Source organism: Takifugu rubripes, chromosome 17 (assembly GCF_901000725.2).
Source record: "Takifugu rubripes chromosome 17, fTakRub1.2, whole genome shotgun sequence".
NCBI classification, from domain to species: domain Eukaryota; kingdom Metazoa; phylum Chordata; class Actinopteri; order Tetraodontiformes; family Tetraodontidae; genus Takifugu; species Takifugu rubripes.
In genome coordinates, this window is record NC_042301.1 from 15009235 (window position 1) to 15033747 (window position 24513).

The window sequence follows — 24513 nt, forward strand, 5'->3', positions numbered from 1 at the left end:
CGGGTTTGAACAGAAGACTCAACAGATGAAAGCTGCAGGTGGAGGTGACACCATAACAAACCCAGAAAAGCCTCAGTAATCAATGTTTACGCCATCATTAATCCGAGCTCGCTTGCCTTGTTTGTACCAAGGCCAACGTGTTAAAATAATTTGAATTAATTAAAATACCTAATCAGGGATCTTTTCTCGTCAGTGTTCATAAAATCTCTCATCCTTTGCGTGTTTTTCATCGATTTGTATTGAGACTCAATTCCAGTCACGTGATCGCAATTAGGCGAAGGGGGTCGCTGTCCCTTTAAGAAATGTTTTGACTGCGCACGTGCTTGCCTTATATGGCAGCAGCTGTGACCGACAGTAACCTCCGCCGCTGCCGCGCCGCTGCCGCGCCGCTACCGCTACCGCTACCGCGCCGCGTCGCTCCGAATCGAGCTGCGCTATAAAACCCTGCTGGAGGAAAGAAAAAACTGTTTAGTCAGACGGACTCTGAGGATACGAATGCCGTAACAGCGGAGGAGTTCATTTATCCCTCCAGATTTGGTTTTCGACCTGTGACTTCACCGCATGAGAAGAGAAAGAGGAGACATTCACTGCGTTCGGTGAGTTTTGAGGGTTTTTTTTTCTTCTTTTCGCGATGGAGTTTGTGGATAAATTGCGAGCTGCTTTGCAGAAATAAAGAGATACGGGCCACCGTGTCATCCGTTAAAACCATTGCTTCTTTTGTCAGTTTATGTTTTAGGTGTGAACTTGTTTTATTGTCACGATCTCAAATTGCTTTGTGATGGTTTCGAGCGTGAAGATTGTCTGAAAACTCTTTTACTGCTCTTTTTCTTGATTTAAAGGTTAGGATTTGCAAGGTGTTTCACGATGGCATGTTTGTGATAAACGGTTGATGTTTTTTTTTTTTTTTAATCTATCAGAAATATTATTTCTTCTATTTTTTCGCGTCGCTTGTGTGTTTTTTCGACCGCGACAGCGTCGATTTCGCTTCATTCAACAAAAGGCTTCCGGTGACGCATTCCAAAATCAAACAACCTGTTTTTACATGAAGGATTAATGTAACATTAGGTTCGTGACATAAACCCCAACCGTTGTATTGTGGTGCTATTGAGTGGAATTATCTATGTCTTTTTCAATTTGGTTTATTGGTTTTCTTTGGTTTGGAGATTTGGGTGTGTTTTTTTTCTAGTGACGTTCTTTGTAGTTTAATATTGAAAGCCATTTCCTTTTTGGTGTTGACATATTTTTTCTGTCTTGATGCTGCAGCAGCTGCGCACCGAATGACCGACAGTTACCCGAAGTCGAGAGAAATAAAAAAGCTAAAATAAATCAAATTTTGACACATTTGCCAACAGGTTTCTTTTAAACTGCGCGTTGTCTTTAGTCTTTTGTCGAACGTGCCTTCATTTTCTTTTTGATCAGAAGCCTTGGTGATCCGTCAGATCATTCTTTGTTTTCAGTCGTGGTTCGAACCCAACTGTCTCGACGCTCATCCTTTCCGCCACAATAGAAATGCGTGGTTACGATGAGCTTTCCGAATTTTGAGTGATCTTTCAGGCGATCAAAGGGGGGAAGGATACGAAACGTTGAGGTGACAAAGCCCTGCATGAACGCAGTTTAACACGTGAACGATGGTAAACAAGTATTTAAAAATACAGCCGTTCGCCACTAGGGGCGCTCTGTCTCTGCAGCATTTGTGCTGCTGGTTCAACGTCTCTCATCTTTGCCTTTTACCGAAATAAAAAATATAGATATACGAGCAAATAAACGCAGGACAGTCTGCTAGCTGGTCAAAAACGAATAAATAATTCCTTTAAGTGTTCATAGCTGTGTTTATTTTCCTTTAAAATTGCTTCTTATTCCTAATCAGGGAAGATCTAAATGCCGTCTACCTGTTTTTCCCTTTGTGTTGGGATTCAGAGGGGGGGGGGGGACGGACGGTCTGTCTAAGCAAAATTACTTCAAATTTGGGACTGCTGAAACATACTGATGTTGGTTGTGGCTGTAGCGAAAAGCTGCAGCTGCCCTGTTCAACCGTCCAAAATTCTTCGTCTTTGTGGGTATATAAATTCTCCATTCGGCATCGAGTGCTTTACTCGGATCGGATTTCTTCATTCAGCCATTGTGGATAAAGAGTTAATCTGATCATGTACCAGCAGTGGAGATATTGTCCAACAGTACATGGGTCACTGTGGTGTTTGTTCTCAAAGTTCCTGTTGGTTTTCCATTGCAACATTTTGGGCAATTCTTCTGGATTTACTGAAAATGAGCAACACAACTGTGGAAAAATGAGCATTGAATTCCTGGCCCAAAGTGTCCCGGAAAGCATCCTTAACATCTGTATCAAGGGTTGTCAGTGATACAGATGTTGCGTTGGCATGACTCAGATCGGGTGGTTGAGTGGATTAGCAGTGGCTGGGAATCACGCAGTCACCATTGGGACGGGGGTTATCACACCCCCCCAAAGCTAATTCTCAGTGAGATTACCCTGTTTGATCAGTACTGTACCCTTGTCTTCAGGTCCTTCCACTTGTTCACATCCGATCAATTTAGCCCCGTCCAAAGGTCGTCCCAATCACTGGACAAATATTTCCTACTTAAAGCCAAGGTTGACCAAACCCTCCCACGTAAACGTCCCTGATTTCATTTGACTTTTCAGGTTTTCGTTCTTGTGTAAAATCTAAGTTACCAAGAGGTGAAAAGTGCGCTATGACGTCCATGTCGGGGCTCATGTGCGCCCACTTTGTTCATCTCTTATGAATTTGAGTTCAAACTACAGACAAAAGCAGCCTGTTTTCTTTTTAAACTAATTTTTGAGCCGGAGCTGCTGACATGGAAAACCGCCGAAGCCACATTGTTGAACTGTACATCTCTAAAATTGCCCACCCTCCCACTCGTCTCCAGCGTTTAGCTGTAGCCTGACCTTTGGACGGATGTGTCTACATCAAGTGGACCCCGATCTGCAGCGATTTCCACATAAATCTGACGAGCCTGTTTACTGAGGGCTGCCGCTCGTTTCTCTGTCAGCCTGACCAGTTTGCTTCATTAGGTGAATTTTTTTTAACCATCTTTATTTGTTGGACTGTAATGCTAAAGCTTGTCTTTGCCCTTGATTGGTTTTCCCACATTTATGTTGAATTTTTGTCCTTTATTCCACACTCATATAGTCGCACAGCTTTGCTTGTAACAAACTATGTTGATTTTGCCTGTGGAGGGAGACACGTTTGTGATTTCAGTAGCTGACTGACAGATTTTTCTGTTTGGTTCGACAGCGAGGAGCTGGAGCGTCCTCAGTGAGGTTGGGAAGACATCGATATGGCTGTCTCCACTCAGCTGGGTCTGCTGCTTTGGAAGAACTTCACCTACCGGCGAAGACAGACCGTGAGTACAACCGCCGCCCGTCATCACCGCGTGGCCGCCGCTGAGGAAGAGAAACTCACACGTTAAATACGCGGCGAAGGGAAATTATGTAATTTTCAGCAAAGAAGAAGTTGTGTGAAGATGTCACATTTTTACCCGCCATTACCCAGTGAGCGTCGTGTTCTGATTCATGCCCACTCAGCATTATGCAAATCAATTTTGACTCCCGGGTCATCGCACAGTGGCGCCTTTGTGCGCCGGGAGTCTGTTTTCCGCGGACAATTTGGCCGTTTGGCCATCAAGCTGGAGCCGCCGCTCAAAGCGACAACCAAGGCTGTTCAACAATTAGGCCAATTATTGACAACAATCGCGTACAGTCCGGTTACTCAGACAGTGACTTTGGTCTTTATCCCCTCTCCGCATGTCTGTGGCGCGGGTTAAGGCCGAGACATAGGCGGTTTAAGCGGAGGGGGGCCGCGTGCAGCAGATGGGCAAACTCTTCTAAACCCTCGCAGAAACATTCTTTCTGCCTGGATCTGTCTGCTGTTATTAACCCACATCATTCACCCAGACGCACGGCGGGATTACTCTTAACGCCCGGCAGCTGCCTGCACACGCCCAACTCCTGAGATGTCTGCTAAGTTCCCCTCACTTGACCTGAAAACGCCGAGAATTTTGTTTTGTGTCGTGTTTGTTGTCCTACGTTTGCCTTCAGTTTTGGCTTCCCGTCTGTCCAAATCCTGTTTTTTTTTAACCGTCGTGTTCTTTTTGTCTCCTATTTCTGTAGATCCAGCTGCTCATTGAAATCATCTGGCCCCTTTTCATCTTCTTCATCCTGATCTCAGTCCGAACCTACTACCCACCTTATGAGCAGCATGAATGTAAGGCGAGACTCAGACGGTCATTCAGAGTGTTTTTTATTTACCGTTTTCCTTCTGAATCTAACTGAAACCGACGTTAACGACGTTTCTGGTTTTTACCGGTATTAACCAAAAATCTCGCCCGTTTCGGTGGCCAAACCTTTGACATTTTACGTGCTCCTAATGTGAAACGCTCTGTTGAATTGGTCAATATTTGCACAGCGTAGGCATATGACAGGATCTTCGGCTCCTGGAAAAAAGGGATTCACAATGTCATTTGGCAGCCGGAGCTGTTTCACAACCCGGCTGCGACATTAGTGCTGGTCCAAAAAACCAGTTCTACAAGCCGCATTGTTTTTATTGCCCATTGATTTTCCCATTTTTTTGGAGCTAAACTGTGGATTCCGAGCAGCACCGTAACAGGGATTTGGTTTTACCTGCTCTGTTTCATGGAAGGAGGTGAACTCCTTCACCTCTACTCCCCACCCTGATCTTTTTAGCACATGAGGTCATGCAGATAGCTGAAAAGTAAATGCCTGTAAAGATAAAGTCAGGGTTATTTATTGCTCTTCCCAAATGCTAAGTCTTTTGTTTTGCTTCGAGTTTCAAAATGGGAGGATTGACGTGAATCCCGGGAGTAATGTTTTCAAAAGCAACGTTTTTAACGACCAGTTACCAACAACTGTCCGTCTCCTCTCCAGGTCACTTCCCCAACAAGGCCATGCCCTCTGCGGGCACGTTGCCCTGGGTGCAAGGCATCATCTGCAACGCTAACAACCCCTGTTTCCGCAATCCCACCCCAGGCGAGAGTCCCGGGATGGTGGGGAACTTCAACGATTCAATGTGAGTGAGATTCTCCTCTCGAGGGATGTTGTGCGTTTTACTCTGCTCACTTCACCGGATCGCATCTTGTTTCGATCCAGCATCTCCCGCCTGCTGATCGATGCCAAGAAGATCCTGCTGTACACGCAGAACGATCGAAGCTACGAGGGCTACAGCAAACTGTTGAGAGCACTCAGGAAGATGCAGAAGAACACAGCTCGTAAGCACAAACGCTTCTTTGTGTGAATTCCTTTTGCTTCTTTGTGTTAAATTAGCTTAAGTTAGTTGATAAAAGTCCGTCCTACCAGCCTGAAATGACTGAAGAGGAACACGTGCGGGGAAAAAGTGTAGACGAAATTATCTGGGGGACATTAAGTGCGCGACGTCCCTTATCACTGCCGACCAGTTGTGGTCGGGGCCCAGCTGCCGGGGGCCGCGGTCGCTGTGGAACACGACAGAGACGATCCGCCCTCAGTCACTCTACCAAAGTGGCTTCGTGGCTGTTTGATCTGGATTTTCGCCCGTCTGTGACCGTATGACTCAAGCAGCTCAAACAGGAGAGGTTTTACCAGCACATTATAGTCATTATCTAAAAGCTAAGTGCTTGGCGGAGGAGCCTTCACTGTATCCGCGGGTGTTGCTGTGCGGAGGGAGGGAGGGAGGCCGTACTCTGCAAATAAAACGTTGTTTGTGCCTTTGCTGCATTGACCCGTTCAAAGTGAGCTATGCACTCAATGATGAAGTCCCACAAATGTCCTCGCCAATCACTGAACACCTTCCAAACCAATGTTGTTTTCATGATAAACGGGGTTTTACCACAACCTGATTTGACATCAGACCCCAACTTAAGGGTAAATCCGGCACCATTAGTAATTATGCAACTGTCGGCCCTGTTGGTGTTTGGGCTACTGTCTGTTGTGCTGGCCCAGAGGTGCGTTACGCAAGAAACCAACAAAGCATCGCCTGTAAAAGGAGCCTATTATGCATCACACAGACAAATAAAGAAATGCTCCATGCATTTTTGTATTAAAAAGCCTCCATTACAATAGATCTTGGATTTTACTGCCAGCGAATACTTTATTGGCTCCGGTGATGTTCTTAATGGGAAAGAACTTAAAACAGATGAGAGGCAGCAACAGAACACAAACAAAAACAGCACTTTGTTGACTGTGTAAACTTGCTTTCCCATCCACTTTAATAAACCCAAATGTCCTTCAGGGCCTTTGGATGAAATGCACTCTGGGAGCTGTGACTTCCTACCGGGACACCGAGGAGAGCATATTAACACTCCCTAGATGCTCACTGCTGAGAGTTAAGCTCTCTCTCTCTCTCTCTCCCACAGCCCAGTATTAATGCCCCCCCCCCCACGCACACACACACACACATACATACACACACAAACACACACACTCATCTCAATGTCACATACTTTGGTGGACAGCCATGGCATAGGGAGAAATGCAACCCCCCCACTACCCCCTCCTTAGTGAGAACATCCTGTTCTCTTTCACTTCCTCCTGAAGGCTGGGCTCTTTGGTCAGAGGAGAGCGTTTCCCGTTTGCCTTTCCAGATAGACTATAAAGATCTGATACAGATGAATGTAAGATTAAACGTTCAATCTCATCCTCTTACATTTTAAGCCATATTTACACCGAATTAGCTCAATAACCAAATGCATTGTGGGATATAGAAATGGCACCACGAGTGAAAAGCACCAGTTTAAGATGTAAAAAAAACGGGCTAAAACTGGGGAAAGGTTGTCTCTGGAGTTGGAGGAGGTTAGAAACGGGAAGCCGGAATGCACGAGAGTAACCCAGCAGTTGAACAGATGACTCAGGCCATTCTCCTAAACGCTTTGACTCTTGTGGAATGTGGTAAAATTACAAAATGCTGTGAGCGTGCAAAGGGGCCAGCCGGAGAGTTTACCCCTGGAAATGGAGAAACGGTTGGCCGACTCAGAGATGACCCTTTCACCAGAAGCACGTGGTTTGACATGTTGACATGAATCGTGCATTTTCCACTCATTAAAATAAGAAATTTGTCCAATTGTTGGGAGGGGAAGGGGGTTCGATTCGCAGCTTAATTGCTCGTTGTTATTCTCCAGTAAACACAAGTGTTTTTGGTTTTGTGGGGGTTTTATCGGCTCATGTTCAGTGCTTTTGTATTTCGCCGTAGATTTCAAGCTGAAGGACTTTTTGAAGGACGACGAGACCCTCTCGCACTTCCTGCACCGCAACGCCTCGCTGCCCCACCACGCGCTGAAGCAGATCGTGGAGGCCGACGTCAACCTGGAGAAGGTTAGGCGACTCTTTCTGGCCGGTTCTTTAGACCTGTGGGAAAATCACGGCCCATCTATAAATCCACTGACCTTGGCTTGACGGTCCGGCCACGGGACCGCGGCACAGCTAAGCCCTTAATACTTACCGGGGGGGGGGGGGGGGTTAGCTGTCGAGATATTTATTGTTAAGCCACATTTGATCATCCATTCATAGCACATAACAGTACAACACATATGCAAAGCCTGCTTTACCTTAAGGTAAACCACACACACACACACACACAAACACACACACACACACACACACACACACCCAAACACACCACCGCAGCATCCCTGGCTTACGGTTGGAGAGCTTGTGTCACATGACCATGCTGCTCCCCCCCTCACGTGCAGGGGATAACAGCCAGTGTGAGCGAGTCCCTGCAGAATCTGTGGGACACGACGAGGAAGCAGAAGAAGCTGGGCTGAAAATCTCAAAGTGGAAAATAAAATCCTTTAATTTCGCCGCTGGATGATTTGTTTGAATTCCAATCCTCCAAAGTCATTTAAGCTAGGATGCGTCTCCAATGAAAAAGATCAACATTTGGTGTGTGTGAGCGTGGTTGGTTACTCTTAGGCCGGCGGCATAAACAGAGCGGCTGCGGGCTTCCAGATGGAGAGTCGCTGCGTGCTATTCTCAGTCTTACACGTGCACACTCATCAAGTCTCTTTCCAGCCTCCGTTCAGAGAGCCGAGAGGCAGGGGAAAGAAAAAAAAAAACCTAATTCCAATCAGTAGACACTTGAACGCATCATGACTGACATGGTGACACTACCAGGATTACTCACATATGAGACTTGCGAAATTGGGAAAGATTTATTGTTTGAGTCACTGTTGGTCGGACGCTGGCTGGACACGCTGCTCTTTCCGCCTGTCCCATGTCTCTCATTCCCTCTGTCCAGGTCCTGACCAAAGGCTTCGGCTTCCATCTCAGAGACCTCTGCAACGCGACGCCGCTGGAGGAGTTCGTTCACATTGCTGACCGCAACGTGTCTCGCCTGACCCAAGAAATTATATGCAAGTCCTCCAGTGACTGGCTAAATAAGGCGCAAAGCCACTTTCTGTCCAACCTTGACTTCTTCAAACCGATCCGGGTGAGTGGGTAAAGCTAAGCCCGAGTGATCGGTCACCTTTTAATAGTTGCTCTCCCAAGCATATGCAGCTTCATCGTTCTGCTTACCTTGCACTTTGAATAGCCCTGTTTTCTTTGCTCTCTCTACCCTCTCCTCATCCTTTCCTTCTCTGTTCACCTCTCCTCCACTTGTATATTCCAAAAAGAAAACAGAAAAACAGACGGCCGTATTCCCGTAACAACCCCGGCTCCAAAGGGAGTGACCGTGGTGGGATAAACATTCTGTGCTGCTGTGCTTATCGTAACAAAAAGACGTTCAGGAAGACAAACAGAGGAAAAAAGATCACCAAAAAACAGAATCCCATGACAAAGTTATTGGGGGGGTTGTAGGGGGTAAAGTGACAGGGTTTGTAGTGCAAGAATGGAAAATCCTGTCTCTAAATCATAAATCATAAAAGAAAAGCATTACGATAACGATAAAATTACTCGAGATGGAGCAAACCCAGTGGAGAGGCCAGAACTTTTTCCCGTCCTCCTTCTGGTGTCGGTCGTTTCATCTTCTGGAGCCTTGACTTCTTGTTCTCGCTGTCTTCACCCTAATTTGAACCCTTCTCTCCCCCTTCTCACAATCTGTCACACATACGAATCATTTCTTTTCCCCTTGTTCACAGGACGTGAGATCAGACCCCAAAGTGGTTCAGGAAGTCTCAGCTGCCACCAACTATCTTCTAGAGAACCTTGGGGCTCTGGCTGTGGAGGTAACTGGCACACGTGTGCACCGTAAATGAACCTAAACTTTGCCGAGCTATTTGTTTCCAAAGTTCAGACTGCAGGGACAATATTTGTGCATCCAATCAATTTTTACTCAGAATTTTCAACATGCGGAGTCACTTTGCAGTTCTTTGTACTACTTGTGGGAGGTTGAGGTTTTTTTATTCCCAATGCAGTTTATTTATGACGGGACATTTTTTACATACCTTTTGTGAATGACTGTACAGTTTTGATAAAAAATACCTCCGGTTGAAAAAAGTCGACGTGTTTGCTCAGCTGGGTGCAGATAAAACCGTGAGGAGGTTAAACACACTCGTATTACTGACTCAACAGTAATCAGGCACCACCCGGGATTTACAGTGGTGCATAATCATTTCAATAGCTCCTGTCGGATAAAAAAAAGATAAAGCGCTGCTTCCAGCCTGCTTTACCTTTGCAGCTGTTTGAGGTAGATCCATTCAGCGGGTATTTGTGTTCTTCATTTACACACCTGTTCCCCTTTTTGGCGCACAAAACACATGTGACCCACCTAATTCTGCTAATTCAGCTAAGCTAACTGCTCGCTGCTGCTCTTCAGCTCGTACGTTCGGGCTTCAGAAGGCGGATCAGTTACTCTTTAGAACTGTGTTTGGTGGGGAAAAAACAGTTGACAGAGAAAACTGCCTTGGATACCATGACCTGGATGATTGAGAATCTACACTTTGAAGATTTGATGTTCTCGCATCACACTTTTGCTCTGGAAGGAAGCGAGACTTCTTATCTAGATCATGTTTCAGCATCTTGTCAATCATTTTAGACATGTCCGCCTTAAACTGCTTTACAATGAGCAGCAGATTGTTATCTAACATGTAGATCACTGTGTGGCTCACACCGGTCTCCATCAATTACCCGATGGGATCCTTTCCAGTTCACCTAACGGCATTAAGGAGCGAGAACTTGAACTACAGTAACCTCGCATTAACTCCGCCGTCAGGTCACTCAGGGATGGCGCTCCCAGGCTGCCTGTTTGGCACACACCAGAACCACACATGCGGCGTGTCTCCACTCACTGGAGACGCACGTAGCACGCAGGCATGAAGAGATTTTCGCTCACGAAGGGAGGCTCTTGACTGAGGCTGCATTTTGTGTGTCTGTGGTGGGGGTGGTGAGGGGCCGCTGCTGGTGTAATTTTCTCATGATCAACACTGTATTTGTCCTAAAAACAACCGTGCACGCCTGTGCTTGCGCTTCACCTGTTTGTGTTTAGGTGCGCCTGTGTGTCGCTGCTACAGTCTCCTCCCTTTGTTCTCACACTCCTCACAGGCCTCTGTTTAGCAAGCTCATGTTTTGGTTTTATTTTTTTCATCTTCTGGCTTGAAATTCGACAGGAAATGAGTTCACTGAATGCAGCACCCCACACTTCACGCCCCATCAAACCTGTGCTAGTCACACTTGTCTGGGACAATGCAAAGCCTTGCTTCATTCCTATTGGGTCACGGGTTGATGACACAATGCCTTTCATTTGACCAGACTGGAGACCAGGAACAGGAAACTTGTGGCTGCTTGTCTTTTGACCTGTAGTAACCTTAATGAACCAGAGTGAACTCGCTGCTCTCTTCAGGTTTAATGAAATCGGATTTTATATCTAATTCCTCTTTATTGACACATTAGAGCTGTTCACCCTTTGTTTTCCTAAAAAGGGAGAATATCCTGACAACACCATTTATGTCGGATGGGACTAACCTACAGCAGATCATTCCAGTGATGTTTCCCAGCTGCTCTTTATATGCTCCCCTCTCTCATGTGTTACAGAACACATAGTTGAAAGATAGGCTCATGTGCATCATCCATAGTACACGCTGTAGTTATCTGAGTCAGGCAGACGGTTAAGTGTGAGCCGTCTCCACCCTGCAGAGCAGCACTCCACTTCCTCAGCTGGAATAGCTTGGTGATAAGGTTGCTTCTGCAAGACCACCGTGACGGCTCATAAACACGCTGACATTAACAACTTGCAGGGGGGGACATCCGGGTGTTCAGTTTCCTAACATGCGTTCTGCGTTTCAGTTTTCCAGCATCAAGAGTTGGAAGGATATGCGCAGGGAGATCATGTTCCTGACTGCCAATGCCACAGGCTCTCCAAACCAGATGTACCAGGCCGTTTCCCGTATTGTTTGCGGGCATCCTGAAGGGGGCGGCTTGAAAATCAAGTCACTCAACTGGTATGAGGACAACAACTACAAGGCCTTGTTTGGAAATCATGGCAACGACAGTGACAGTGAGACCCGGTCGACCTACGACAACTCCTCAAGTGCGTGTCCAAAAGCTGCCGCGCAGAAACGTTATTAATGCCCAGTAAATGATTTGCCAGAGCAAACAGGCTCACAATATCTGTTGTGATTTTCCAGCCCCCTACTGCAACAACCTGATGAAGAACATGGAGTCCAGCCCCATTTCCAGGATGATCTGGAGGGCGCTGAAGCCTCTGCTCATGGGGAAGATCCTTTATACCCCAGACACTCCAGCGACCCAGCGAATAATCCACGAGGTGCGGCCCATTTCCAGATTCCCTCTGAGATTGCGAATGGACACCATTACCTGAGACCGAGTGTGTTTGTTTGTGTTTGCAGGTTAATAAGACCTTCCAGGAACTTGGCGTCTTAAGGGAACTCGGCGGCATGTGGGACGAGGTGAAACCCCGCATTTTAAACTTCATCGAGAACAGCGAGGAAATGGATTTGGTTCGGGTGAGTTGGCACCGACAACATCTGTTTGCGCCCATCAAGTGGGCTGAGTTGGTAATCAGTGCATCTCTGTATAATTACTCTGTATAATTATGTGTTTGATGTGAGCGGCCTGACAACAGTAATCCTCTTTGGGTCAATCACAGGGTGTTGAAGGTTCTGTAAACCCGAGAGTGTGATCTGACTGTATGGTGTGTTTGATATGCTGTAACACGGCTCCTGCAGGCTCCAAAACGGCACAACTTAAACAAATGCAATAATCATCACCCCACCTGGCGGTGAAAGTTGGTACCGCACCATAAACTCAAACCAGTAAATCGTGGTTAAAGCAGCAGAGAAAAGGCTCAAAATGACCTCTGTAAAACGCCCTCATCATATTCTATTAGAGATGTTAATTTTGTTTGAACTGCATAGCGCATTGGGCAATAGTTTACTCTTTTGTTACATATTAGATAAAAGGTTGGAACATGAAAATGTAAAATAGGTCAAATAGCCATATTAACAGATGCAAATAACAAGTTCAGTATGCATAAACTATCAAGCCGGAAGGAAAAGAAGCAGTTGTTTGCTGGTTAGGCCTCTCTCTTTGACATACATTCTCATGAGAAAAACAAGTCTGTTATTCAATATTTTTGTCATAGGTCACATGGTTTTCTCAGAAGCCCCGAGAGCGTTCTTCTATATTTTAGGTCTTTAGGTCACGTTGATTTCTCCTTTTTTGATGATAAAAATGCTTCTTCGATTGCAGACCATGCTGCAGAACAACGCCAGCGCCGCTTTCTTGAATTCTCAGCTCAGTGGGACCGAGTGGCGTGTGTCGGATATATCGCTGTTCCTGTCCAAGGCCGCAAAGGACCCCCGGCGGCCTGGTTCCCCTTACACCTGGAGAGACGTCTTCAACGAGACCGATCATGCCATACAGACCATCTCCCGCTTCATGGAGGTTGGTGGATGGAGCCAAAAGTTTAGAATTACAACCTGTATTAAATTAGACAACCTGGCCTTTATCTTCTGCCCATTTAAGCAATGTTCATGCCTGTAAAAGACGAACCGTGGCTAAGTTGAATTCAATGTCAAGTCTTAGGGACCAGATTAAACTAACGGCCTTCTTCTGCTCTGTTTGGCGATGAGATTATCCAATGATTCACGTCCCACAGACAGAGGGCTGGGAAGCTCCCATTAGTCGCCTTGTTCCCGTTTCCTGCCATAGATAATCAAATCACAAACGCGCCATTAATCAGCAAATTCGGTGCAGTTGTCCCAGTGACCCACTAAATCGTTATGGAGACCCTAAAGTGTGTACAAACAGGCATTTCTCATGTGTCAGAACCACACACTAATCCGTCACGCCTGTAGCTTTCTGAGTGTTTTTATTGTGCTTTCTGAACTGGTTGGCTTCTTGGAATCTGCAGCGAGATAAAGGGAACGTACCGTCTCTCTTTCTCAGTGCGTGAACCTCGACAAACTGGAGCCGGTAGCAAATGAAGAGAGGCTGGTCAATAAGTCCATGGGGCTTCTGGACAACCAGAGATTCTGGGCCGGAATCGTGTTTCCCGATATCGAGCCGAGCAACAGCACCGAGCTGCCTGCCAAAGTCAACTACAAGATCCGTATGGACATCGATAATGTGGAGAGGACGAACAAGATTAAAGATAGGTAAGAGGCCGTGTCCAAACGCTCAGACCTGTTTGTCATACAAGCTTTTCGCCATTCTTTTTAACCAGTTTTGATCTTGTTCTCCAGCTATTGGGACCCTGGTCCCAGGGCAGATCCCTTTGAGGACCTCCGGTATATATGGGGCGGATTTTCCTACCTGCAGGACATCATCGAGCATGGAATTATTCGAGCTGTCACCGGCACCACGGAGAAGATCGGCGTGTACCTTCAGCAGATGCCCTACCCGTGCTACGTGGATGACATGTGAGTGAACCTTTGGGTGGACGAACTCCACCTTTGACCAGACGCTGCAGTGATAACTATGGCCATTTTCCTCCAGTTTCCTGCGCGTGATGAGCAGATCGATGCCTCTCTTCATGACCTTGGCGTGGATGTACTCGGTAGCCATCATCATCAAGGGCGTGGTGTACGAGAAGGAAGCCCGGCTGAAGGAGACGATGAGGATCATGGGACTGAACAATGGAATCCTGTGGCTCAGCTGGTTCATCAGCAGTTTAATCCCGCTCTTGATCAGCGCCGGCCTGCTGGTGATGCTCCTGAAGGTTGGCCATCACCGCTTGTCGTGACAATAGAAATACACAACGGAGTGACACAGAAAACAACCTTCTTGTCTTTGCTCTCTCCTCAGATGGGAAACCTGCTGCCCTACAGCGATCCGGGAGTGGTGTTTCTGTTCCTGGGCTCCTTTGGTGTCGTGACCATCATGCAGTGCTTCCTCATCAGCACGCTGTTCTCTCGGGCCAACTTGGCAGCTGCCTGCGGTGGGATCATATACTTCACCCTCTACCTGCCCTATGTGCTGTGTGTCGCCTGGCAAGACTACGTGGGCTTCGGAGCCAAAATCGTAGTGGTGCGTAGAGATACTTAGCTCTGCACATACCTCCCCTGGGTTCTATTTATTGGCGTTTGTCTAATAACCATCTGGTCTTTTTTTCCCCAGAGTCTTCTCTCCCCTGTGGCTTTTGGGTTCGGTTGTGAATACTTTGCCTTGTTTGAGGAGCAAGGCGTGGGCATCCAGTGGTCCAACCTACTGGCCAGCCCTCTGGAGGAAGACAGCTACAACCTGACCACCTCCATCTGCCTCATGCTGTTTGACGCCGTGCTCTATGGCGTGATGACCTGGTACATCGAAGCCGTCTTCCCTGGTGAGACGCGGACAATATTTTTCTATCATAGGTTGGTTTCCTGAACGGCGGTGAAAATCAAAGCGTTTGTTCTGCCTCAGGTCAGTACGGAATCCCACGGGCTTGGTATTTCCCTTTCACAAGAACCTACTGGTGCGGAGAAAAGGAGAACCAGAATCTTTCTTCATCCTTGTCAAAGGGCAATGCTGAAGGTACCAATCGCGCGTTAATTGCTGGTGTTGAGTCTCTTGCGTTAGAGGAAGTAGCGCTTAACGTCACGTTGTGTGTTTTTGCCGACGGCAGTGTGCATCGAGGAGGAGCCAGCTCACATCGAGCCCGGTGTCTACATCGAAAACCTGGTAAAGGTTTACAGCAATGGAAACAAGCTGGCTGTTGACGGACTGTCCCTGAAGTTCTATAATGGACAGATAACCTCCTTCCTCGGCCACAATGGAGCCGGCAAGACCACGACCATGTAAGATAATTGTTATCTTTGGTGCATCTAATAGCACGACTCGTTGTGCTCAGTTGTTCTTGTTTTTACATTTTCAGGTCCATCTTGACGGGCCTGTTTCCACCGACCTCTGGCACGGCCTACATCCTCGGCAAAGACATCCGTACCGAACTGAGCACCATTCGGCAGAACCTCGGCGTGTGTCCCCAGCACAACGTTCTTTTTAGCATGTAAGTTTGCCACGATGATTTTAGGGGAGCCTTAAATAGCCGTCAACAGTATATTCCTCTGCGTCTCTGTGGGCTTGATTGTAAGATTGTTTATTGTAACCCAGGCTGACGGTGGAGGAGCACATTTGGTTCTACGCCCGTCTGAAGGGCCTGCCGGAGGAGAAGGTGAAGGCAGAGATGGAGCAAATCGTCAACGACGTCGGTCTGCCTCACAAACGACAGTCCCGCACCAGCACACTGTCGGGTCAGTTCCATTTCTTTGTCCCGCTGTTTTTGTGGGAGTATTTGCATGCTGATAACCGTTCTGACACTGTTTTAATGCTACATTTGCAGGAGGGATGCAGAGGAAGCTCTCTGTGGCTCTGGCTTTTGTGGGAGGCTCCAAAGTCGTCATCCTGGACGAACCAACTGCTGGTGTTGATCCTTACGCCCGCAGGGGAATCTGGGACCTGCTGCTGAAATACAGACAAGGTACCAGCCGACAGCTGGCGTTTCCCTTCAGGTTTGAATGGAATCCTTAATTGATCATCTCAATGTTTCCTCTTCTTCCAGGCCGCACCATCCTGCTCTCCACGCACCACATGGATGAGGCCGACATCCTCGGCGACCGCATCGCCATCATTTCCCACGGCAAGCTGTGCTGCGTCGGCTCCTCGCTCTTCCTGAAGACCCAACTGGGGACGGGCTACTACCTGACCCTGGTCAAAAGAGATTACGACTTGACCCTTCAGTCCTGCAGGAACTCCGCCAGTACCGTCTCGTACAGCAAGAAGGCAGAAAAGGTCAGCGTGAGAAAGCACAGGAAACTTTTCAGGCCCATCTTTTGCTCGCACTGCAGTTTTTTTTTTGTTTCAGTTTGCAATAGATATCACGAGGGAGCACGTGTTTCTTTAGCTTTACGCAGCAGTTTTTAAAGCTCACTTTCTTTGCTCCAGGAGGACAGCGTGTCAGAGAGCAGTTCAGATGCCGGTCTTGGCAGCGAACCCGATAGTGAAACCACCACAATCGGTAAAAACGACAGTAGCGTTCACACTCTGGGGGACAGTTTTAGCATTTCTTCTTGCAACGTCTGACCACTGCTGCTGACGTCTTTCCTGCAGATGTGTCCCTCATCTCCAATGTGATTTTCAAGCACGTCTCGGAAGCTCGCCTGGTCGAGGACCTCGGTCACGAGCTCACCTATGTCTTGCCGTACCAGTCAGCTAAAGACGGAGCCTTCGTTGAGCTCTTCCACGAACTAGATGACCGGCTCACCGATCTGGGCATTTCCAGCTATGGAATATCTGACACCACACTAGAAGAGGTGAGGAGCAGCCTTCCGCTCAGGAACGTTTGTCTTTGGGAGGGTTTCCCATGTTCCGTTGAACGTATTTGAATCTGTTCCATTGTTGTCATCCGCAGATTTTCCTGAAGGTGGCCGAGGACAGTGGAGTGGATTCTGTTGAGCTCTCAGGTGAGATACAGGCCGTCTTTATTGATGATGTTCAGCAGAAGTTGCCTGCAAGACTAATGAAGTCCAATGTGGCTGCAGATGGAGTTGTGCCCACCAGGACTCGCCGTCGTCATGCTTTCGGAGACCACCAGAGCTGCCTGAAGCCCTTCACCGAGGATGACTTTGATTTCAACGACTCTGAAGGTGACCCAGGTAGAACTTACTACCCAGCATGCTTTGCAGGGATTGCCCACCATTGATTTCACTACTTTTCTCATTCCACCACAATTTGAGGGAAAGCAGCCTATAAGATTAGATTAAAAACATATTTGCTTGGTGAAATCAAATGATAACAGCAGGATTTTAGCCCAGTCAAGTCCAAAGACATATTTGCAAATATGCTGATTTATTTCACGGTTCTGTGTCCAGACTCCCGGGAGACCGACTGGCTCGGCGGAACAGACGGCAAAGGTTCCTACCAGGTTAAAGGCTGGAGTCTGAAGAGACAGCAGTTCGTGGCACTACTGTGGAAGCGGTTCCTCTACGCTCGTCGATCCAGGAAAGGCTTCTTTGCTCAGGTATTCCGTTGCTTGCACCCAAACCTGATTAAAAGAGTTGTGTATACAGCGACACATTTTAAATAATCCCAACGCTCTTTCACAGATTGTTCTGCCGGCTGTGTTTGTCTGCATTGCTCTGGTGTTCAGCCTGATCGTTCCTCCCTTCGGGAAGTACCCAAGTCTGGTTCTGGATCCCACCATGTATGGAGAACAGTTCGCCTTCATCAGGTAAGACAGTCCATTCTAGAAAAGATGTCATTTAATTATCTAAAACGATGTTACTATTCAATAATGAAGACTGTGCTCCTGATGTCATTATGTTCCCCATGTCTTTATAGTAATGACCAACCTGAAAACCATCACATCAACAAGTTACAAGCAGCTCTCACAGAAAAACCAGGATTTGGAACTCGATGCATGGATGGAGGACCTTCACTGTGAGTTCATGATAATGATCTACCCACTTAATAAAATCAGAACATGCACACACAAGCAGCAATATGCACCGAAACATGGATATGGTGTTGAATATATACATCCTGCGTTCCAGGGACGCGCCGTGTGCACCAGCTGAGTCAGATTGGAACGTCCCAGATGTCTCCCAAAGTGTGACAGAGCTATTTGAGAGAGGCAACTGGTCGGTGGAGAACCCGTCTCCGCTTTGTGAGTGCAGCTGTGGCGGCCGAAAGAGGATGCTTCCAGAGTGTCCTCCCGGTGCTGGTGGACTTCCGCCACCTCAGGTTGGCGACCATTACAAAGCAAAGCATGAATAAACCTGTAAATCTGGCTGTTGCCTTTTCTCTGCCCTGAATTCTAATGAGGTGTTTTGTGCTCTGTTTTTCCCAGATGAAGATCAATGACAACATCACCCTGCAGAACCTGACTGGCAGGAACATTTCAGACTACCTTGTGAAAACATATGCAAAGATTATCGGCAAGAGGTAAAGCTGACCTTCTGCTGCTGACCTCGTTGCATTATTGGCAATTCCAGGTTTGACTTGACATCATATTCTTTTTTTCCTCTGTCAGCCTGAAGAACAAGATCTGGGTCAACGAGTTTAGGTGCATTACACAAGACGCAATCTTTTTCAATACTTTATTGACCTGCGTCTCTGCTGCGAGACTAAATTTATGACCCTCTTTACAGATACGGTGGATTTTCATTGGGAGCCAGACAATCTCAGCTGATGGCGCACGCAGATGAAATGGATGAGGCGATTGCTGCGCTGAGGCAACGCTTCCATCTGGAAAGAGTAAGAGATTGTTGTATAAGTGCACAGCACTGAACGATTCATGTGTAACTACTGCCTTAGATCTGCATACAAACATATCGTGAGAGTCCTCTTCCGCCCTCTTCCGTCCCTCTAGGGAACTGCAGGCGATCGATTCTTCCACAGTCTCTCTAATTTTATCCAAGGAATGGATACCAAGAATATCGTCAAGGTGAGCGAGCACCGGAGTGCACAGACACGCACCAGTTACACAACAGCTAACGTCCTTGCAAGAAAATCAACAGTGCTGACAACATCTGAAACTGAAAAAGAAAGAGAAACATGCAAGAAAATTGGAAAGGATAGAACGAATAAAATCTAAAGCAGGATGCGCCATATATAGGATGAAGCATATATTATATTTGCTCTAGTTGCACTCTGAACCTGCGAGTCCAATATGGTCTTTTCTCCTTTCAGATTTGGTTCAACAACAAAGGCTGGCACAGTATCGGCTCTTTCCTCAACGTGATGAACAACGGGATCCTGCGGGCAAACCTGCAAGCTGGCAAAGACCCCAAAACGTTCGGCATCAATGCATACAATCACCCGCTTAACCTCACCAAGGAGCAGCTGTCGCAGGTGGCGCTGTGAGTATTGCACCCACCAACCATCTAGCAGGTACCTCTATGGGAATTCCCTTTTCACCCCTTGGAAAACTCTCTACCAGGATGACAACATCGGTCGACGTGCTGGTTTCCATCTGCGTGATCTTCGCCATGTCCTTCGTGCCAGCGAGTTTTGTCGTCTTCCTCATCCAGGAGAGAGTGAACAAAGCCAAACACATGCAGTTCATCAGCGGAGTGCAGCCGTTCCTCTACTGGCTGGCCAACTTTGTTTGGGACATGGTAAGAGATGGAGACTTCACTGCCAACACAGAAGGGAGTTCCACAACCTCGTCTTCAAATCTCCTGAAACCATTTTTCCCTCCTGCCGTGTCTCTCCTGTAGTGCAACTACATTGTTCCGGCTACGCTGGTCATCGTCATCTTTGTGTGTTTCCAACAAGAGGCCTACGTCTCCTCCACGAACCTGCCCGTCCTGGCTCTGCTGCTGCTGCTCTACGGGTGCCCTTGCAGTCCTCACTCTGTTTTACCGTCTCTCCATTTGGTCTCAGCCCGTCCCCGTCTCACCCCAACTGTGTATTTTTCCAGGTGGTCCATCACCCCTCTGATGTACCCAGCCTCGTTCTTCTTTAAGATCCCCAGCACAGCCTACGTGGTTCTAACCAGCGTGAACATACTGATCGGAATCAACGGCAGCGTCTCTACGTTCGTGCTGGAGCTGTTTGGAAGCAATGTAAAGCTTTTGCTGCAGCTTCGTTGCAGTTTCATGATTTATCGATCTAGAAAGAAATGGAACAGTAGAGAAGGAGCTCTGGGCTGAATATCGTTATTTTTCTTAAAAGGAGATTGGCGGCATCAACGACATCCTGAAGAACGTGTTCCTCATCTTCCCGCATTTCTGTCTGGGCAGAGGGTTGATTGACATGGTGAAGAATCAGGCGATGGCCGACGCCTTGGAAAGATTTGGTAATTTCTTATTTTTCTAAAGCAAAAATGCCTCTTTCAAGAGGGTTCAAAGGCTGAAATTTAGGTTCTGTATTTGTCTCCACAGGTGAAAACCGCTTCCGATCACCTCTGGCCTGGGACATGGTGGGAAAGAACCTGTTTGCGATGGCCATAGAGGGCGTGATCTTCTTCAGCATTACTGTTCTTATTCAGTACCACTTCTTCTTCAAGGCCAGGTGGGTGAAATGTTTGAGGCATAATCTATCAAATACCTTAGATATTGTTATTATAAGTATTATCATAAGTCTCTAACGTAACACCTTCTTTCAGGTCATCGACAAGCCATCTAAAACCTATCGGAGAAGAAGACGAGGACGTGGCTAGAGAGCGGCAGAGGATCCTGAGCGGCGGTGGGCAGTCGGACATCTTGGAGCTCCGACAGCTAACCAAGATTTACAAGCGCAAGCAGAAGCCGGCCGTGGACAGGCTGTGTGTTGGCATCCCACGTGGCGAGGTAAATTTCCCGCAACACGCTTTCTTTTATAGAGGGAAAGAGCGATCGATGCGTAAGGTTTGCTCATTTCTCGCCGTTTCTTCTCCTGCAGTGTTTTGGTTTGCTGGGGGTAAACGGGGCAGGTAAAACCAGCACTTTTAAAATGCTGACTGGTGACTCGATGGTGACCGGTGGAGAGGCCTATCTGGCCAGCAAAAGGTGAGATTCACCATATCATGATTCAGTTATTGTATTCAAAGGATCCCGATCAAATGCAGTTTGAAAACTCAGTCAGACTATTAAAATCTGAACCTCTATCTTCTGCTGTGTTCAGTGTAACAAAAGAGATCGATGAGGTGCACCAGAATATGGGATACTGCCCCCAGTTCGACGCCATAAACGACCTGCTGACGGGCAGAGAACACCTCGAGTTCTACGCCATCTTGAGAGGAGTCCCAGAGAAAGAAGTCTGTGAGGTCAGTAACCAACAAGAATCCTGGTGTTTTTCTATTTAGATTTAGAAATAAACATCTGCAGTATCTGTAACCTATGTTATACCTTGTGCTCCATAATCAAAATGGTTGCCCGGGCTGTTCTAAACTCTTTCTGACCACCAGGTGGCAGACTGGGGCATCCGAAAGCTGGGCTTAATGAAATATGTGGACAAGGCAGCGGGCAGCTACAGTGGAGGGAACATGAGGAAACTGTCTACAGCCATCGCTTTGATAGGAGGACCGCCTGTCGTCTTTTTGGTTAGTAAGACAAACTCAAAACACAACAAAAACAGTTGCAGCTGGAGCTAAATATCCCTTTGTTGCCGCATCACAGGATGAACCGACAACAGGCATGGACCCTAAAGCGCGGCGTGCCCTGTGGAACGCCATCCTGAGCATCATTAAAGAGGGACGATCTGTCGTCCTAACATCTCACAGGTAAGACTGAATTAAATCCCTCCATTCGATCGGAGCACTGTGTGTGCGTGCATGTGTGTGTATGCCATGAACTGCAACATGTCCTTGGTCCCTCTCTGTGCAGCATGGAGGAATGCGAAGCGCTCTGCACCAGAATGGCCATCATGGTCAACGGCAGGTTCCGCTGCCTGGGCAGCGTGCAACACCTCAAAAACAGGTGGGGAGGCGAGCCGTGCACATGCACGCTACTTTACCGGTACGGAGTTTCAATGGAACACCCCCGGGTCTGAACCAAAAACATTGCGTTGTCAGGTTTGGCGATGGCTACACCATCATCCTGCGGGTGGCCGGACCAGATCCAGATCTCCGACCGGTGATGGGATTCATTGAGCGGGAGCTGCCCGGCAGCACGCTGAAGGAGAAGCACCGCAACATGCTGCAGTACCAGCTGCCCACCTCCCTCACCTCTCTTGCACGCATCTTCTCCCTGCTCTCTAAGAACAAGGAGGCCCTCAGCATCGAGGACTACTCCGTTTCCCAGACAACTCTGGACCAAGTAAGTGCACAGGCGACTTGTGATGAGCGCAGCTGTATTTCAGAACAGGTCTGATCTTTCCCTCCTTTTTCAGGTGTTTGTAAATTTCGCCAAGGACCAAAGCGATGAAGACCATTTCAAAGAAGTGAATCTGAACAAGCGGGACGCTGTCGTTGTGGATCTCTCACAGCTGAACCCTTTCCTCACGGACAATAGCACCAGGGAGAGCTGCGTCTGATCCAAGCCACCACCCGTGGAGGTTCTTACACTTCACCAACCCTCCCGCAAATTATGGACCACTCATTGGTGGAAGAGACTTGACTGTTTTTTTCTGTTGTTGTTTAATTTCTATTTTTTAGTCTTTTTTAAATGATCATTTGTCAGTGGGCCTGCACATCAGCTCACTGCCTCTTGTGAAGGCAGAGTCTGCAGGTATTGTGACAGACACTGACGACTCAATGCAGATCAATGCAAGAAAATATATAAATGTATTTAAAAGGAGAAGAGGTGAGGGTTGGAGACAGGTGCTTCTCCTTCACAAAATGGAGCCAGAACACTTGAAGCAAGATTAGACTGGAAAGCTAAGAGTAAAAAAACAAAACAACAAAAAAACAACGATGGGGATGCTAGCCAGAGGTACGTCCAGTTGTAAATCCCCCAACCAGCCTGTAGTAGCAGCAGCAGTGGGACACGTCCATGTGCTGCTGTGCATCGTGAGCTCCTGAAAGCCTGACGAGTTATCATTCACTGCCAGCTGTTGAAGGATGGACCGACAGATGTTATTTATCAGGGTCAAACATCTCAGTCGCTTGTCGTTACCAGTCATTTTTACTGCCAACGTGCAAATCTTGCAGCGCACTCATTTTCGATAATTAAATTGTTTTAATTCAAATTTGTCCTCTGTTCGGACCCGAACGCGTTCTGTTCGGGTAACAGTTGAGACTGTTCACGAATTCTCTCTGGTTTTTTTCGCAATTTTTTTCGTCCTTGACATGTTCCAGCACAGTGCCTATACTGTATCACGGCGGCGGGAGAGATCGGAGCACTCCATTTCAAAAACAACAATGATAACAATGTATGTAGGCCGCGACAGAATGTACAAGACAGAAGTTGTCATCCGTCAAAGCACAGACACAAAATAATTTTTGTATAGTCAATGAATGACATTTCACTGTTTTTATACATATATACGTGTATATATATAGTGTCAAAAAAGGAAAACAAACAAAAAAACGTAATTGCTTGATGTCTGTACATGATGCAGCCTGGCATACTGGCTTTTTATGTACTTGTCAGGCCCCTTTTAATTGGAACTGGAGGCCTGTCAAAATGGAGAGAGCGCGATTGCGCAATTTGGCTGCTGAGCAATGGTCGCCGCAGGGCGCCCCGCCAGACGTACCGGCGTGCGGTCACCAGGCCGGAAAACAGCAGAGTTGTGCGTAAACCACCGCTGAGGTATTGGCCAAAAAAAAAAAAAAAGTGTGATCTCTGGACAGTTTCAGTGCTTCTCTGATTGCATGGACCTTCTGTAACGTGTTTTGATGCTGCTGTGAAGGCGGTAACGGAGCATTTCTGACCTGAGCTGTCGTCCGTGATGATGTCGAATTTAAAAAAAAAAAAAAAGCGTTCCCAGTGGTGTGATCACACGTCTGTGCCAAACGAAGCTCAGTTTGTGTCTCTGATCTACCAGCATTATTTCAAGGAGGCGTTGTGAGCTTTGTGTTTTGACTTCCGAATACAGAAGTCCTACTTTGTCCTGGTCAGCAGCCCAGAACAAAAAGATTTTATGTCGCAGTCAGGCTTCATTTGATACTGCCAAATCTTTATATCGTAACAATTTCTGTTGGTTTGGGTTTATTAGCTGCAACACGGGCGATTCTGCACAGATCTGTGTTTCCAGAGCTCGCCCAAAGGCTTGACTACATTGAAACAGGGACCACAACGGTTGGCTCGATAGTCCGAGGAAACATAAGCGGGGTTTCAACCTAAACTGGTGCTCTGTGTCGTACCAAATTATTAAAGGGGTTTCTGTCACACTGGGAATCTGATCACCATGCAGCTTCAGACTTTCCCTCAGCCAAATGCGAGCACTTTATAGACTTCTCCTGTCAGAAAGAAGAAGGCTTTTTGGGGTATGAGAAACATCTACTGGAACACAAGATCAAGGTTCACCACTGCATCACAGCCTTGGTGTGACACTTGAATTGAAGATAAGAAGAAAGAAGTAAGAAAAGTATGATGGTGTTGTCTCTTTTTTTTCCCCTTTTGCTCAATATTATTTGTTTACATTTCTAAGTATTAAACAGCTGTTTGGGTCTGTTACTTATTGTGTATAGTTATTATTTGCATTAATAAATAAAATCTAAAACAAAAACCTGCCAAAAACTGATGTGATTC

General features: G+C 47.1%; 1 protein-coding gene across 5 annotated transcripts; it reads left to right on the plus strand.

The window, feature by feature from the left end:
• Positions 1 to 438: 438 nt before the first annotated feature.
• LOC101069457 (ATP-binding cassette sub-family A member 1) lies at positions 439 to 24493 on the plus strand. Of its 5 annotated transcripts, none has more exons than XM_011613065.2 (49): positions 439 to 596; positions 3270 to 3378; positions 4145 to 4238; positions 4919 to 5060; positions 5141 to 5259; positions 7215 to 7336; positions 8262 to 8453; positions 9103 to 9189; positions 11246 to 11489; positions 11587 to 11726; positions 11809 to 11925; positions 12671 to 12865; positions 13370 to 13578; positions 13666 to 13842; positions 13919 to 14141; positions 14228 to 14449; positions 14540 to 14744; positions 14825 to 14935; positions 15027 to 15198; positions 15276 to 15407; positions 15512 to 15651; positions 15741 to 15878; positions 15960 to 16189; positions 16343 to 16415; positions 16508 to 16710; positions 16809 to 16860; positions 16939 to 17052; positions 17269 to 17417; positions 17503 to 17627; positions 17738 to 17836; positions 17950 to 18139; positions 18246 to 18340; positions 18429 to 18461; positions 18547 to 18652; positions 18768 to 18842; positions 19088 to 19257; positions 19338 to 19515; positions 19618 to 19733; positions 19821 to 19965; positions 20075 to 20198; positions 20284 to 20413; positions 20508 to 20691; positions 20783 to 20889; positions 21005 to 21146; positions 21288 to 21422; positions 21499 to 21602; positions 21706 to 21798; positions 21894 to 22137; positions 22211 to 22354. In XM_011613065.2, the coding sequence occupies exons 2-49, from the start codon at positions 3313 to 3315 to the stop codon at positions 22352 to 22354; spliced, it is 6807 nt and encodes a 2268-aa protein (XP_011611367.1). In that variant the 5' UTR covers positions 439 to 596; positions 3270 to 3312. The 5 variants fall into 5 exon arrangements, with proteins under 5 accessions (XP_011611367.1, XP_011611368.1, XP_029707255.1 ...); XM_011613066.2 differs by having other exon boundaries at positions 16939 to 17043; XM_029851395.1 differs by having other exon boundaries at positions 16346 to 16415.
• Positions 24494 to 24513: the final 20 nt, after the last annotated feature.

Coding starts and splice junctions, on each gene's coding strand:
- LOC101069457 (XM_011613065.2), top strand. CDS start 3,313: ATGGCTGTCTCCACTCAGCTGGGTCTGCTGCTTTGGAAGAACTTCACC. Junction 11,490..11,586: donor GACCTACGACAACTCCTCAA/GTGCGTGTCCAA, acceptor GTGATTTTCCAG/CCCCCTACTGCAACAACCTG. Junction 20,890..21,004: donor GCCTATCTGGCCAGCAAAAG/GTGAGATTCACC, acceptor TGCTGTGTTCAG/TGTAACAAAAGAGATCGATG.